A 16,309-nucleotide genomic window follows, 5' to 3' on the forward strand; every position below is an offset into this window, starting at 1 on the left:
ATAAATGAACTATATTAAAATAAATTGATAGCCCTTCTGGCAGCACGGTAGTGCAGCAGGTAGTGATGCAGTCACACAGCTCCAGGTTGTGGGTTTGAGCCACACTCCATGTGACCGTCTGTGAGGAGTTGAATTAGATCAGCAGTTTCAGACAATGAATGAATGACTGAGAGTCCTTCTACAAATTCACATGCACAATCCAGGTAATAATAAAGGGAGGCTTTCTGACAGTCTAAGCCAGTGTTATCCAATTCTGATCCTATTCTACCTGTTCAAACAAACTTGATTCAACTAATTTTGTGAGTAGGATGTTCCAGGACCTGGTTCTGATACCAAATCAAAGCATATGTGATCATCTGAATGCAAAGAGTAAATCATAATACTCTACAACAAGGACATACTTCTATAAAGAATCATTTAAAACCACGCAAAGGAACAAAATGAAGTACAGTGAACTTTTCTGAATGTCTATTTATATTCTTAATTGAGCCAAATTTCCTGAAAGATTGCACCACTATCTTGGAATTCATTAAACCATAACTACATTGCAGTGAATTTCCATCTTATTAAGTTCACCTCACTTGTAGCTTCATGCACTGACTCTAGGCCTCCGGCCTGCAGAGATATGTACTTGGGGGTTGCAGCGTCAGCCACTGGTGCATATCGCACCGAGCGCCTTCTACTGGCAAAACTATATATTGCACAGTTAAATAATAAAAGACACATTAACAGTACTTTATCCAGTGAAAGTGAGCTTAGATATAAAAATAAAATGGGGGGGGGGGGTACTATTTTCATTTATTTAATTCTAAAAACTATTTCAACACAATCATCCCCCAACAGCTCATTCAGAAACTGGACAGACTGGGACTGAACACATCATTGTGCAACTGGCTCCTTGACTTTCTGACTGGAAGACCACAGGCAGTACGGGTTGGCAGTAACTCGTCCAGCACCATCACTCTGAACACGTGGGCTCCCCAAGGATGTGTGCTGAGCCCCCTTCTGTTCACTCTGCTAACCCACGACTGCTCTTCATCACACACCTCCAACCTCTTCATCAAGTTTGCGGATGACACGACTGTGGGAGGCCTCATCAGCAACAACGATGAATCACACTACAGGAGCGAGGTGAGCCGGCTGGCCTCTTGGTGCAAACACAACAATCTCTCTCTGAACACTGAAAAGACCAAGGAGATTGTTGTGGACTTCAGGAGAACACGCACACAACATGCCCCTCTATACATCAATGGGGCTGCTGTGGAGAGGGTGAGCAGCACCAAGTTCCTGGGTGTGCACATCACAGAAGACATCTCCTGGACCATCAACACCGCATCACCTGCCAAGAAGGCTCACCAACGGCTCTACTTTCTCCGCAAGCTAAGAAGAGCAAGAGTTCCCACCACCATCATGATCACCTTCTACAGCGGGGCCATCGAGAGTATCCTGACTAGCTGTTTCACTGTGTGGTATGGGGCCTGCAGAACCCTCCAGCGTATTGTGAGAACTGCTGAGAAGATCATTGGTACCTCTCTCCCCTGCCTTTAGGACTTATACAGCTCTCCTACGAAAAGCCCTCTGCTTGACAGGTGATCCCACCCACCCGCTACACAGCTTCTTCAGCCTGCTGCCATCAGGACGGAGACTGCGTAGTCTCAGGGCTAGGACCAGCAGACTGAGGGATAGCTCCATCCATCAGTCTGTGAGAATGCTGAACTCTCTCCCTGCTCTGCCCCCCCTCCCACTTCTGCCCCCCACACACACTACTCAGCAACCTCATCAATTACCACCAATACCCAACTGTGACTTTGAAAATCAGGGAGGCACTGAATCACTTTAACCAGCCTCCAGGCTTCATATCCCTGTATTTCCACTACTGTCGACACTGGGTCTGTTTATATTGGTACTGTCATTTAAGCTCCTCATCAAACCTAACTGTGACTTCTTCAATAGGTATGTACTTGTTCACTTTATTTAGTTGTTATACGATTATCTTGCACTATTTGTTTACACTGCCTTGTGTATCCAGTATCCTACCTCCTTCTATTACAATTTTATTTTGCACTATTGTTTACACTGCCTTGTACATTCATTATCCTACCTCCAAATCAGGTTATTGTCTTCAGTCTGGTATCGTATGTCCTGCACTTGTCCTCTGTTGTCCTGCACTTGTCTTCTGTTTGTTCACTTTCATATATTTATATATGTAGCTTAATTGAATTTAGTCTATTTTTGTTACTGCATCTTGGAGAGGAGAGTAACATAATTTCAATACTTTGTATGTCCTGTATATATGCAGAATTGACAATAAAACTCTCTTGACTCTTGGCTTGACTATTCCATAGTGCAGGGGTCGGCAACCCACGGCTCCTGAGCTGCATGCGGCTCTTTGATCCCTCTGATGCAGCTCAGCTTTTGAAAATAATTAATGAGTATTTAAATGAAATGTATTTTATTTTAGTTTGTTCATTTTCAAAATGTAATTCTATGTAGATCTGGTAACATCTAAAATAATTTAATATTTAATATTTAAAATATTTTTGTCGATCTTAAAACACGTCACAACTTCCAATGTGTGACACCTGCCAGTGTGCGGTTTCTTGAACTTTTTGACTGCTGACTTCAGTTTCCTGCCCACAGACCCCTCCCACTCCAGAGTACTATATTTCAAAGCCCCCGTCCTTCAGTGGCTGCAGCCCAGAGTTTGAGACAGAAGAGCGAGGACAAAAACCATAAAACCCCAAGAAACAAGAGGAAAAACTGTAAACACATACACCAGAGTATTCAGGTGTAATCTTGGAAACAGAGTTGTCTGAAGGTAAGAAACTTGCTCTTTCATTTTGCTGAATAAAACTTTGGATTGATTTTTTTATGTTTAGGTATGGTGTGATATTCTGAATGGAGATCATATAACAACAGTCGAACTAAAAGTCTCAGTCTTTCTCTCCAAACAGATCCTTGACATGGCTGATGACAGTATCGTTGTACCCTGGCCTCGTAAACCTGGTGAGTCTCATTAAATTTCTAATAAATGTAACTAGAGCTGTTACTGCTCTAAAGATGCTGAAAAGAAGAAATCCTTATTAATAATAGCCTTCATTTCATAAGAAGTTCTGGTTGATTAGGTATAGGCTTAATTTACAGGGTCCATTCACCACTGTGTGAAAAGTTCATGATGAAATGACCATTAGAAATGCTCCTAAATTACTTGGCATAAATTCTTCTTGCATCAATTCTACTGAAAGTTAAGTTTTTCCTTTCTCTTGTAAAATTACTAGGCTTTTTGCATTAAACAGACTGGTTTAAATTCACATTTGGAACTGCTTGGATTGAAAGCAGAAACTGTAACCGATCTCTAGCTCCAATTTATTTGAGAAACTGAAAGTGAGGTTCTCTCTTTAAAAGGCAAAATATCAACCCAATTAATGCAGAAATGGTTGATGATGTTGTTAGTTGTTTAAGCTATTTTTTTTCTGGCAATTTTGATTGAAAATGAAGAATGGCCAGACTCTTCATTAGATATATAATACAGGGTGGGCCATTTATATGGATACACCTTAATAAAAAGGGAATGGTTGGCGATATTAACTTCCTGTATGTGGCACATTAGTATATGGGAGGGGGGAAACTTTTCAAGATGGGTGGTGACCATGGTGGCCATTTTGGATCCAACTTTTGCTTTTTCAATGGGAAGAGGGTCAAATGACACATCAAACTTATTGACCCTCTTCCCATTGAAAAAACAAAAGTTGGATCCAAAATGGCCGACTTCAAAATGGCCACCATGGTCACCACCCATCTTGAAAATTATCCCCCTCCCACATACTAATGGGCCACAAACAGGAAGTTAATATCACCAACCACTTCCATTTTATTAAGGTGTATCAATATAAATGGCCCACCCTGTACATATTTACAAACATATCAGAATGCCAGAATTGAGAAAATGGTATTCATTATTTAAATAATAACACAACAGGGGAAAAAATTATTAAAAGAATTCAGTAACCCAAATTTAACAACCGTCTGTTAAGCTGGACATACACTGTGCAATTTTGGAAGTCTTGTTGTGATAACGTACACTGTACGGAAAAGGCCTTTATATTATCACACTGTGCAAAAGTAAGCTGACAATAATGCGGCACACATGCTCACAAACTGCATCAAACACAGCCCTCTTGAGTGTGTCTACATACATACACACTCAGCTAAGCCAAACACAGTGCCCTATAAATGCTGAGAAAGTGCATAGCTTTCTTGTGCTAAGCTGCGAACTGAAATTCAATGAAATAGGAGAAGCGACATGGACCCGCAAGTATCTGGGATGATATGGACAATACATTTTTTCCACTTTGGAGAGAGAATTTAACTGTTCACAAGTGTAGCAGTCTCCAAAGCATTTTCAACTCACTCTGTGTAATCTGTGACTGTGATGTTTTGAGAAATCATCATAAACTGCAAGAAAAGCCAACGTTGCTGCTGTTCACTCAAAGCTCATTTGGGCAATTAATCAGTCACTTCTCCACTCAAATACCAGCTGATCGAGGAATCATTTGGATTGATCTTAAAATTCTGTCGGCTAGGACCAGATCTGGTTTAAAACAGACCAAAATACAGTATCTCTGGTTTTAGGGACATATCAGGGGATAAAGTACATGTAATGAAGGAATATAATAACATATCTGCATGATATGTACATGAATATGACCTTTGAGTAAATCACTATATTCTTTCATTCACTGCAGACAGTGGCCCTCAACCTGAGTTTGCTGGACTTCCAGTAAAATGGGTAAATAAAGATGGAGTTGTTGTGAGCGTTACTGCCCAGAATATTCTAAACAGTAATCTCACCACAGTCTTCCTCCCTGTGGTTTACACCATCACTTCATAGTGGGTTTACCCACCAACGCCATGGCCATCTGGGTCTTCCTCTTCAGAACGAAGAAGAAGCATCCAGCGTCCATCCTGATGGCCAACCTCGCCCTGGCTGACATGCTCTTCATCATCTGGCTCCCACTGAAGATCTCCTACCACTTCAATGGGAACAACTGGATTTTTGGAGAGGTGCTGTGTAAAGTCCTAGTGGGATTTTTCTATGGGAATATGTACTGCTCCACAATCTTCATCACGTTGATCAGTGTGCAAAATTACCTGACAGTAGCTCACCCACTTTCACAAAGACAAAAACTCAGAACAACGGTGTGTGTATGTGTGTGTGTGTGGATTGTGGTCTGGCTCATCACAGCTCCACTCTACATGTATGAACAAGCTGTTAAAGTCCTGAATATGAATATAATCACCTGCCATGATGTGACACGCCCCAGCCAATCAAGTATTCCTTCTAAATATTTCCTGACTATGGGCACAGTGGGATATATAATTCCCTGTGTGGTGTGTATAGTAGCGTATGTGTTCACGTTTCGCTCCCTCAGGAAGTCTGTATCAGAATCTGGCAGCAGTAAGAAGAAAAAGAAGGCTATAGTCTTCATGATCACGGTGCTGGTGATGTTCCTGGTGTGTTTCACTCCCAGTAACATCATGCTGATGATCCACTACTCTCTGCTGAATGCAGGAATTCAGAACGATGTATATGGGTTCTACATTGTGGTGCTGTGTCTGTCCAGTCTCAACAGCTGCCTGGATCCATTTGTGTATTATTTAATCTCGGAGGAGTTCCGAGAAAATCTGAAAAATACACTGATATGTCGAAGTGAACGCACAGCCAAGAGGATGGAGGTGTCCTTCAAACCTGTGAAGTCCACCACAGAATCCCCATTACCTTCAACACAAACATCTTCAGCGGAATAATAGATTGTCAGCTGAAGACCTTACATCAGCATAAGAACCGATGGAGAGTTCAATTTGATCAGAGAATGAAAATGTGTAAATAATATGATGAGCTGAATGAGTCCTTAGAGTATTTCTTATCAATGTTGCCAGTGTCTGTACTTCTTTGGTGCACTAACAGGCTGAATTCTTATGTGGGTATCCAGATCAGAACCTGATATTTAAAATACACTAAGAGACTAAATGTAAACAGGTTTTTTTTTTTTATACAGGATGAGTTTTAGATGAGAAAGTGAGGCGAGGTCATGTAATATCACTCCAAGACTTGCTTGGGTAAGAAATATTTGCATAGATAAGAGATGGGAGTTCTACTATGGGTGTGCGATATGGCCCTAAATTAATATCATGATATTTCTGGGTATTTCTGTCATAATAATATTCTTCGTGTTAGGATTTTTTTGAACAACTGTAAATGACCAAGATTCTGAAAATATTTGTATGAAATGTATAATGTAAAAAATAAATCTATCTCAAAATTAAAGTATTAGCTATCAGTGGAATTAGCAACAACTAATGATTGGGGTGAAAATTATGCAAAAATATATCAAATAAGTTACGATGCTTTTGTTGTAGTCTTCTCATCAAGTGTAAGGACTTGATAATGAGCTTTTGCACTGTTATTATGTAATAGCCATAGTCTTAATTTATCCTGACTGTTATGATTCTGTGTCTGAGAAGAGGCTGGACGGGACCCCAATATTTGTGTGTGTATTCCAGTACAACTTACAGTGTAGAAATGTGTTTTCAAAAGAAATGTACCTTGGACTTATGACAAGCTGAATACAAAATACAGAAAGGTTTTCCACATGTCGGATCTACAAATGTGGATTTGGAACGTTTGAAGTCTGCAGGAAGTGTTTTCCGTCTGTTGTGATTTCTCCCTGTAAATTATAGTGCAGTTTCCTGTTAGACCTTATTTTAGCTTATAATTTATTTATTCAGTTCTATACAAGTTTGTGAAATGTAATAAAATGTAAACCTACCTGTTTCTGCCAATGGAGATACTCCAGGGAAATTACTTTCTCCACCAGAAGCAGAGCGGATTAATTGCACTTGGCATAGTGTACTGGTATAATATCTGCACACTTTATGCTTGTGTTGTTTCAAAAAAGGTTTTTTATATATATATATATTAGTGGAATGTTGTTTTTGCATACTAGTAATAAAATACAATAAGAATAGCAGAGGGGACAGGTCCGATTCTGGCTGGCTGTTTGGTAATTGACCATGGCTCTGAATTGAAAAATATTTAAAAAAAAATAATAATAATAATTAAAACATTAATAATCACAATTTTTATAGCATTTTACATACATAAATTCTTTAAACTTCTAATAAAGATATTATAGTGTGAAAAGATAAACCGTGTAGCCTCAGTCGTAATTGTCACAATATCATAATTAAAATAAGGGAAAAAAAAGTAAAAAAAAAAAAATACTATAATGTAATTATAAATAAAAAGTTTAATAATTAAAGTAGTGCTATGAAAGAAAATGCATGATAAAATAAATTCTTTTATAATTGCTATAATGAAATAAAACAAATATAAATGACATAGAAACATGAAAAATAAAAGCATTATTATTTAACTTACAGGGCATGCTGTGCATTTACAAAATATTCACAACCTTGATCAGACTTTTTATCTTTTATCAGAGCTTCATTTTATAATAAAAAAAACCCTGAAATTACAAACGTACAGCTATGTTTATTTTGTTTATGTAACAATAACTGAACAATAATTTTTATTCAAATTTCAGCTGTAATATGGGCATAATGTAATTTATCAAAAATGTTGCTCTACTTAAACATTCAAAGTAAATATTATTTACAATTTCAGTTTCAATAAATAACAAAGCATACTGTATACTTGAACTCTAAACAAGTCCGGACGCAGTAAGGAACATTTTGAGAAAGGAACAAATCTTCAGTAGGAACCAAAGTGAGTGGAGTGGTTCTGAGGGAATGTGAAGACGGCTTTCTGATTGGTAGCTGCCACCACACGTCACTGCTAATTTGCCGAATTCCACCACATCGCTGAATTCGCCCAGTTCACTTCGCTCAACGTAGCCCACTATTGAAAGCCGTTTTAACATTAAATTATGCGACTGGATTTACATTATAGATATCTGCAATTCATTTATAACTAGACAGAATTCTACATTTTTAAAGATATCTCTAATTATATTTTGACTAGGCAAAATAACAATTTTAAATATCTTTAATTGCATTTTGACTAGTGTAAATGACTTCAAATGCGTTCAATGAAAGCTCCGATTCAAGATATCTGACTATCTTATATTTTCATTTCAGATATCTACAATTAAATTATGACTAGTCAAAAAGTAAATTAGAGATATCTTGCCTTTTGTTCTGCTTAGTCATAATTCCAATTAAAGATCTTCAAGATATTCCCTCTATATGAAGGATATCTTAAGTATATTTTAAGATATCTGAAACTAAATTGTACATATCTGAAATTAAATCCTAGATATCTTGAATTAAAGTAATGACTAGTCTAAACTAAGTTAGAGATATCCAAAATTACATTTTTGACTAGTGAAAGAAACTTTTTGTTATCCCCTTCATAGTCCCATCCCCCATTCCCACCAATCATTCCCCCACTTACATCAAACCCCTCCTTTCTCACCTCTTCCTCTATCTTATCTCTTTCTTTCTTTGATCATCTTCATCTGTCACGGGGGCGTGATGAGTGGATTTACGGAAGCGGACACACTCGCTACAACACAGACCATTTAATAAAGAGAAAACACAACAAACGAACTTGACAAGAAACACGAAATAGCATGACTAATAAACATAGGGAAGAGCAGGAAATAGGGCAAGCTAGAGATCAAAGGCGAAACGAGAAAACAAGCTAGAGAAACACAAACGAACTAAACAGTATCAGATTTTCTGTAGTCGAAAATAACACGCAGTTGTCCCACCCAAAGACCCCTCCCATTCCGTGGGACCGTACTTCAAAGCCTCCGTCCTGTGTCTGCAGCCTGGAGTTTGATACAGAAGCATGAAGGCAGAACCTAGAAAACTCCCAGGAAACCAGAAAAAATACATTATTCTCATGCACCAGTGTGTTTACTTCCTTTTTCCTGTAAAGTTACTGGGCTTATTGCATTAAAGAGACTGGTCTAAAGTCACATTTGGAATTGCTTTGATTGAAATCAGAAACTGTAACTAATTTCTAGCTCCAATTTCTTGGAGAAACTGAAAGTGAGGTTCTCTCTTTAAAAGGCAAAAATATCAACCCAGTTAATGCTGAAATGGTTGATGATATTGTTAGTTTTGAAGCTAATTGTTTTGTGGCCATTTTGATTGAAAATGAAGAGTGGCCGGACTCTTCGTTAGATATAAACATAGCACAAAAATTAAGGAAATTTGTGATTGGTAGATTATCTCTTTGTTGTAACAATGCTTCTTGGCAATAAACCTTATACCATGAGAAAGCCTGTTAATTTTCCTTTTAAATGGTGCCACATTTGTAAGGAGCATGCATTTGTGGGATGAGCAGTAGAGCTGAGTATGTGGGTTGTGCCCATGAAATGTTTGACAAATCCTCTCTGCCAAAGCCAAACAGCTTCATTCTGCCATTGACTTGTTTGGTGTTTGGTGACTGGATGATTGAAGTTTGAAGAAACAAGACGTATTGGCAATTGAACAATATATTCATTTAACATACAGGAGCCTCTGTAGTGTATGGAAAAACCATACACAGCCACAACAGCCTGGCACCTCCTCCTCATGCTGGGCACCAGCCTGGTCACACACTGCTGTGGGATGGCATCACATGCTTCAATCAGCATTTGTCAAAAGTCAGCCAACGTGGTTGTGTTGGTCACTCTGGCATGAACAGCACTCCCAAGGTGATCCCACATGTGTTCAATGGTGTTGATATGGAAGTGTTTTATTGACAAAAGTTTTTGAAATTAAAGAAAAGTTTGAATACATAGAAACGTTCATTTGAACTCTCTACCCATTTAAATAATGTCACCATTGGGATAAAATGTCATTAAAGTATTCAGTAACACAAACTTAACAACAGTCTGTTAAGCTTGGCATGCACTGTGTAATTTGGGAAATCTTGTATCACAAGGCCTTCGATTTATAATATCACACTGCGAAAAAATTGGCCCGACTGACAAACGGCGATTCATGTGCCCACAAACTGTGCATTAAATGTCAATATACAAACAGCTGAGTAAAATAAGGTGCCCTGTAAAGTGCATACCTTTCTTGGGCCAAGATGCGCACTGAAATTCCATGAAAAACAGACATGGAACCACAGGTTCCTGGGAAGATGTAGTCAATATACTTTTTTCTACTGTACATGGGTAGCAGTGTCCAAAGCATTTTCAGCTCATTCTCTGTATTCTGTGATTTTGATGTTGTGAAATCAACTCATACTGCAAGACAAGCCAAACTTTCTGGTGTCAGAAATCCATCCAGACGTCTGACTGCTCACTCAAAGGTCATTTGGGCAATTAATCAGACGGTGCATCTCCCCTCAAACATCAACTAATGGAGATATCATGTAGACCAATCTTGAAATACATTCAGCTTTGACCAAATCACGTGAAAATCACACAACATATCCCTGGTTTTAGAGACATATCAGGAGATAAAGTACATGTAATGAAGGAATATAATAACATATCTGCATGATATGTACATGAATATGACCTTTGAGTAAATCACTATATTCTTTCATTCACTGCAGACTGTAGCTCTCAACCTGAGTTTGCTGGACTTCCAGTGACATGGGAGACTAAAGATGGAGTTAATGTGAACGTTACTGCCCAGAATGTTCTGAAAAGCAACCCCACCACGGTCTTCCTCCCTGTGGTTTACATCATCATCTTCATAGTGGGTTTACCCACCAACGCCATGGCCATCTGGGTCTTCCTCTTCAGGACGAAGAAGAAGCATCCAGCGTCCATCCTGATGGCCAACCTCGCCCTGGCTGACCTGCTCTTCATCATCTGGCTCCCACTGCAGATCTCCTACCACTTCAATGGGAACAACTGGATCTTCGGAGAGGCGCTGTGTAAAGTCCTAGTGGGATTTTTCTATGGGAATATGTACTGCTCCACAATCTTCATCACGTTGATCAGTGTGCAGCGATACTGGACACTAGCTCACCCACTTTCACAAAAACCAAAACTCAGAACAATGGTGTGTGTATGTGTTTGTGTGTGGATTGTGGTCTGGCTCATCACAGCTCCACTCTACATGTATGAACAAGCTGTTAAAGTCCTGAATATGAATATAACCACCTGCCATGATGTGACACGCCCCAGCCAATCAAGTATTCCTTCTAAATATTTCCTGACTATGGGCACAGTGGGATATATAATTCCCTGTGTGGTGTGTACAGTAGCGTATGTGTTCACATTTCGATCCCTCAGGAAGTCTGTATCAGAATCTGGCAGCAGTAAGAAGAAAAAGAAGGCTATAGTCTTCATGATCACGGTGCTGGTGATGTTCCTGGTGTGTTTCACTCCCAGTAACATCATGCTGAAGATCCACTACTCTCTGCTGAATGCAAAGATTCAGAATGATGTATATGGGTTCTACATTGTGGCGCTGTGTCTGTCCAGTCTCAACAGCTGCCTGGATCCATTTGTGTATTATTTTATCTCTGAGGAGTTCAGGGAAAATCTGAAAAATACACTGATATGTCGAAGTGAACGCACAGCCAAGAGGATGGAGGTGTTCTTCAAACCTGTGAAGTCCACCACAGAATCCCCATTACCTTCAACACAAACATCTTCAGCGGAATAATAGATTGTCAGCTGAAGACCTTACATCAGCATAAGAACCAATGGAGAGTTCAATTTGATCAGAAAATGAAAATGTGTAAATAATATGATGAGCTGAATGAGTCCTTAGAGTATTTCTTATCAATGTTGCCAGTGTCTGTACTTCTTTGGTGCACTAACAGGTTGAATTCTAATGTGGGTATCCAGATCAGAACCTGATATTGAAAATACACTAAGAGATTAAATGTAAACAGTGTCTAAAGCTTTTTTATTTTATACAGGATGAGTTTTAGATGAGAAAGTGAGGTGAGGTCATGTAATATCACTCCAAGACTTGCATGGGGTAAGAAATATTTGCATAGATAAGAGATGGGAGTTCTGCTATGGGTGTGGGATATGGCCCTAAATTAATACCATGATATTTCTGGGTAATTCTGTCATAATGATTTTATTGGCAATAAGAGAAAACACTGAAAAACATTATTTAAATTTCAAGCAGATACAGGCCTTGTGTCAGGTGATTCGTGGAAAGCTTTTAGTAAGGCCACATCACCAGAGAGAAGGCAAATGATGACAAGGTTTATTTGCGATCTGGAAGAGGAGGCATGGTGCACAACATCAGCGTCACAGTCAGAACAAGCAAACACTTAAAGGTAAATGCATCGATGAGTTGTTGTAGTAATAAAGTAATTAGGTTTGTGAGTTGGGGTGAACTTATTTGAGAGCATGCACAGGCTATAAACATTGCTATATGGGGCAAAGCACGAGATTGGAAATTGCTAGTGGACGTAGGTAAAAAAAATTCAGATCCCAAAGTGCGTTGCATTAACTACACTGAAGCCAGATATGGTGAAGTACTCTGAAAGTAATCAGTTTATTTCATAGAGTTACCAGTTCTGTTTGAGGATGCAGCAGACGAAGCTTTAGAAAGGAAGAAGCTGAAGTACACAGACTTGGCGGCTGAGGTGAGGGAATGTGAGTGGCAGGAAGATGTTAGACCAGTGGAGATTGCTGTTAGGGGATTTGTAGCCAAGTCAGCTACATCCCTGCTTGTGCAGTTCAGCATCAGGGCCCGGAAATTAAGGGCAGCTGTGAAGGAGTTATCAGAAACAGCTGAAAGGTATAGTCAGTGGATGTGGATAAGAACCCAGACTAGTTGGGGAAATGCACTGTAGAAGTGCTGTTGTGGTGGTTGGTGATGTAGCATGTAAAGATCACATGGAACTGGTGGTACTGAGCATACATTAACGGTGCCAGTGGGGCTAGGTACAGCCTTAGTCACCATGGAGGCCAGTGTGGATTTACGTTGAAGCTTAAGGGTAAGGAAGGACTATAAAGCTAGCTCGGTGGGGGGTGGGTCTGGGACGCCAAACTTCACTATTGAACCTACTGGAGGTGTCATGGGCTTAAATCGGTGAAACACTGACGAGGGGATGTGCTTACCTGATGACCCCTGTGAAGAGCTAATGATGCAGTGGCTGATTTGTGTACTTATGTGATGGGCTCAGGGAGTAACCGTGGATGTTAAGGGTAGCTGGTTACTGCTCGGATCATAAACGGCCACAGTAACCTTAGAGTGTAGTTGTAGGATTGGAACAGTAGAAATTGTGTGACTTTGCATAGGATGTTTTACATCTTATCTTGGGCGGCACGGTGGCGCAGCAGGTAGTGTCGCAGTCACACAGCTCCAGGAACCTGGAGGTTGTGGGTTTGATTCCCGCTCCGGGTGACTGTCTGTGAGGAGGTGGTGTGTTCTCCCAGTGTCCGCGTGGGTTTCCTCTGGGTGCTCCGGTTTCCTGCCACAGTCCAAAGACACATGTTGGTAGGTGGATTGGCGACTCAAAAGTGTGAGTGAATGTGTGTGTGTCTGTGTTGCCCTGTGAAGGACTGGTGCCCCCTCCAGGGTGTATTCCCTGTGATTCCAGGTAGGCTCGGGACCCACCGCGACCCTGACTTGGATAAGCGGTTACAGATAATGATGATGATGACATCTTATCTTGTGTATGATTATAATTATTGCAACAAAATAAAAACAAATATCACGCTTCAAACATTCCTTAGGTATTAAAACAAATATATAAATATTTGGTTATTTGGGAACAAAAGTAAATGACCAAGATTCTGATTTTGTATTAAATATATAATGTAAACATTAAATATCTCCAGCCAACAGAAATGTCTCCCTCTAAAATATAGCATGGTTTCCTGTTAGACCTCATTTTAACATGTAATTTATTTATACATTTGTATACAAGTTTGTGAAATGTGAAAAAATATAAACCTACCTGTTTCTACCAGTGGAAATACTCCAAGAAAATGACTTTATCAACCACAAATAGCAGATTAATTGCTCTTGGCATAATAACGCAATAGCAAAATACCAGCACAGTTTCCTTTGATAAATTAATGCTACAATAAATAGTTATTTAAACCAGGCATCTTTATTCAGTTCAGGGGCAGGAGCCTTAAAAGAGCTCTGCAGCAGCAGATTGCTATTTTGCTTCTTGAGGATATATTAATATATATTTAAGCCAAAAATTATATCTGCATCTTTTAAAAATACCACTACACAACATCACACACTGAACCCAAAATAAATCTTCTATATCCATTACAACAGGTATCGTATTTCAAAATGTCTTTATATTTTATTGTTTTACTGAACACAGTTGTATGTATCACGTTGCTATCTTTGTGTGTTCTTCTTATGCACTCTGCCTTTTAACTTGTGACTTTATATTTTTTCTGTACACACACACACACACACACATATAAATATATATACAAAATTCTGTGCATTGTTCACTGATTTTTTTGCATAAAATTTATAAAATACAGATCATGAAAGCAGAAGGGATGGGTCAGATTACTGGAACATGCTACATGATACTACCAGTACTTCAGTATTTTATGATGCTGGCTGTTCGTTAATTGACCATGGCTGTGAGTGGTGTGTGGGGGGTTATTTTTAGTTAGATTTTACATGATTGTAGCATCGTTGTCTTTCACACCCTTCATACCAAAGGTATGGAGATGGTTTGGTGCTTCATATCAATGTCTTTATTTACATGTGGTTTCTACTACTTGATTGTGTTGTACAGAAAATATGGAGGTCAGGACTATAGCAGAAATTAAAACAGGAGCACAAAAATTGTTCATAATATATAACACCTGTATCAGTGTTTTTTCTTGTTCATTTTATTTCAAAATAAATACTGGATGATCTACCACCAAAGAACAAAGAAGACCAAGAACATTTAGAACATTTGATTTTAAGAATTACCATCACTTATTCATTCAATGTAACAGGTTAAGGCACGTGAACTTTAATGAGGCTGTGCACAGCTATATGGAGCTTTATAAACAAACTAATGCTGTAAAATATCCCCCCACCATTTCTCTTTACAATATTTCTGGCAAAGCCACACACTCACACGAAATAAGACAAATTCAGCAGTCCTTCTTCTCTGTGAGATATAATACATGTGTAAATGTTGTAGAGTTCTGCGCCGTCCTGCTGAGGTTGTGTACTAACGAACACAGAACCTAGGCTCTGGCCAATGTGCATGGTGTCGCACCAAACACAGCCCCAGAAACACACACAAACAGAGAGTGTTCCTGTCTTATTTCCTATTATGCAGCCACAGTTTACGCTGAAGAACCTACTCTTCTTTGGTTCCAGCTGGGAACTGTTTTCTGATTTGCAAACATTTCCAAATTTAGTTAATGAACTGGAATGAGAAATATGGCCAAACTAACGACAGACTGTGTAGGAATACCATCTTAAGTTCTCTCTGAAATATACAGCTGAACTAACAGTTCCTACTCGCGCATGTGCGTTTCAACATCAGTAGTAGTCAGTCAGCAAGCGAAAATTCTAGGCTGGCCCAGTAGGTGGTCTGGCAATTAAAGCATTAACACACACCTTATCTCCTGCACCTCAGAAAGGCTTTTGACTGGAAAGTTACAATTAAAAGAAGATAATAAATATAAAGATTGTATTTATAGATTATACTTTATAAAGATGGAGTTTCCCTGCACCCTGAGTGAAGAAGAGCACTTCAAAGCTGGTAAATAATTATTGGGATTTTAGAGCATTTAATTAATGAATTTATATGCATAAAAATAACATCAGATAATTCAATATTTCATTAAAGACATATACATTCCTCCTAAGTAAGCAGATGGTTGGCTTTTGGCTTAATAACAAGTGATATAACAATAATCTACTTTCTCTGTTCAATCCTTCTTTATTGAACAATGTATAACACACACAGGGACAATTTAACAAAATAAAAAGAGAGCACAAGAAATATTATAATCAGTTTATAAGTTTTATAGTGTTCAAGAGTTATAATTGCTAAAGGGTTTTTTAATGAATGAAGGAGTGTATATACATTTCAATGTCCTTTAAAAAAATAAAAAATAAAAATGCAGGGGTTATTTTAGAAGATTTACATTTGTGTTTATAGAACTTTGCTAAAGATAATAAGGCTTTATTTTCTAGTGGATACACCAAAAAGAACTGTTTTCTGAGTAAGGTTGTCACAAAAGTCACAAGTTACTATTCTAGCAGTCTGACATTACAGCAGGTTTAAAATGATCTATTATCAGGTTAGATAGATCAGTCTATAGTCGAAAATAACACGCAGTTGTCCCGCCCACAGACTCCTCCCACTCCGGAG

General features: G+C 38.8%; 1 protein-coding gene and 1 pseudogene across 1 annotated transcript; both read left to right on the plus strand.

Moving 5' to 3' along the window:
• Positions 1–2,707: 2,707 nt before the first annotated feature.
• Positions 2,708–6,247, plus strand: LOC136668848 (proteinase-activated receptor 2-like; annotated as a pseudogene).
• A 3,314-nt stretch (positions 6,248–9,561) lies between these two features.
• Positions 9,562–14,772, plus strand: LOC136668080 (proteinase-activated receptor 2-like). Its single transcript, XM_066645323.1, has 2 exons — positions 9,562–9,637; positions 10,583–14,772. The coding sequence occupies exons 1-2, from the start codon at positions 9,562–9,564 to the stop codon at positions 11,644–11,646; spliced, it is 1,140 nt and encodes a 379-aa protein (XP_066501420.1). The 3' UTR covers positions 11,647–14,772.
• Positions 14,773–16,309: the final 1,537 nt, after the last annotated feature.

Source organism: Hoplias malabaricus, chromosome 15 (genome assembly GCF_029633855.1).
Source record: "Hoplias malabaricus isolate fHopMal1 chromosome 15, fHopMal1.hap1, whole genome shotgun sequence".
In the NCBI taxonomy this organism is placed as follows: Eukaryota; Metazoa; Chordata; class Actinopteri; order Characiformes; family Erythrinidae; genus Hoplias; species Hoplias malabaricus.

What these genes read in the sequence shown, in the direction of transcription:
- LOC136668080 (XM_066645323.1), top strand. Translation starts at nt 9,562, where the DNA reads ATGGAAAAACCATACACAGCCACAACAGCCTGGCACCTCCTCCTCATG. An exon ending in CAGCCTGGTCACACACTGCT is followed by an intron (nt 9,638 to 10,582) that starts GTGGGATGGCAT and finishes CATTCACTGCAG; the next exon opens with ACTGTAGCTCTCAACCTGAG.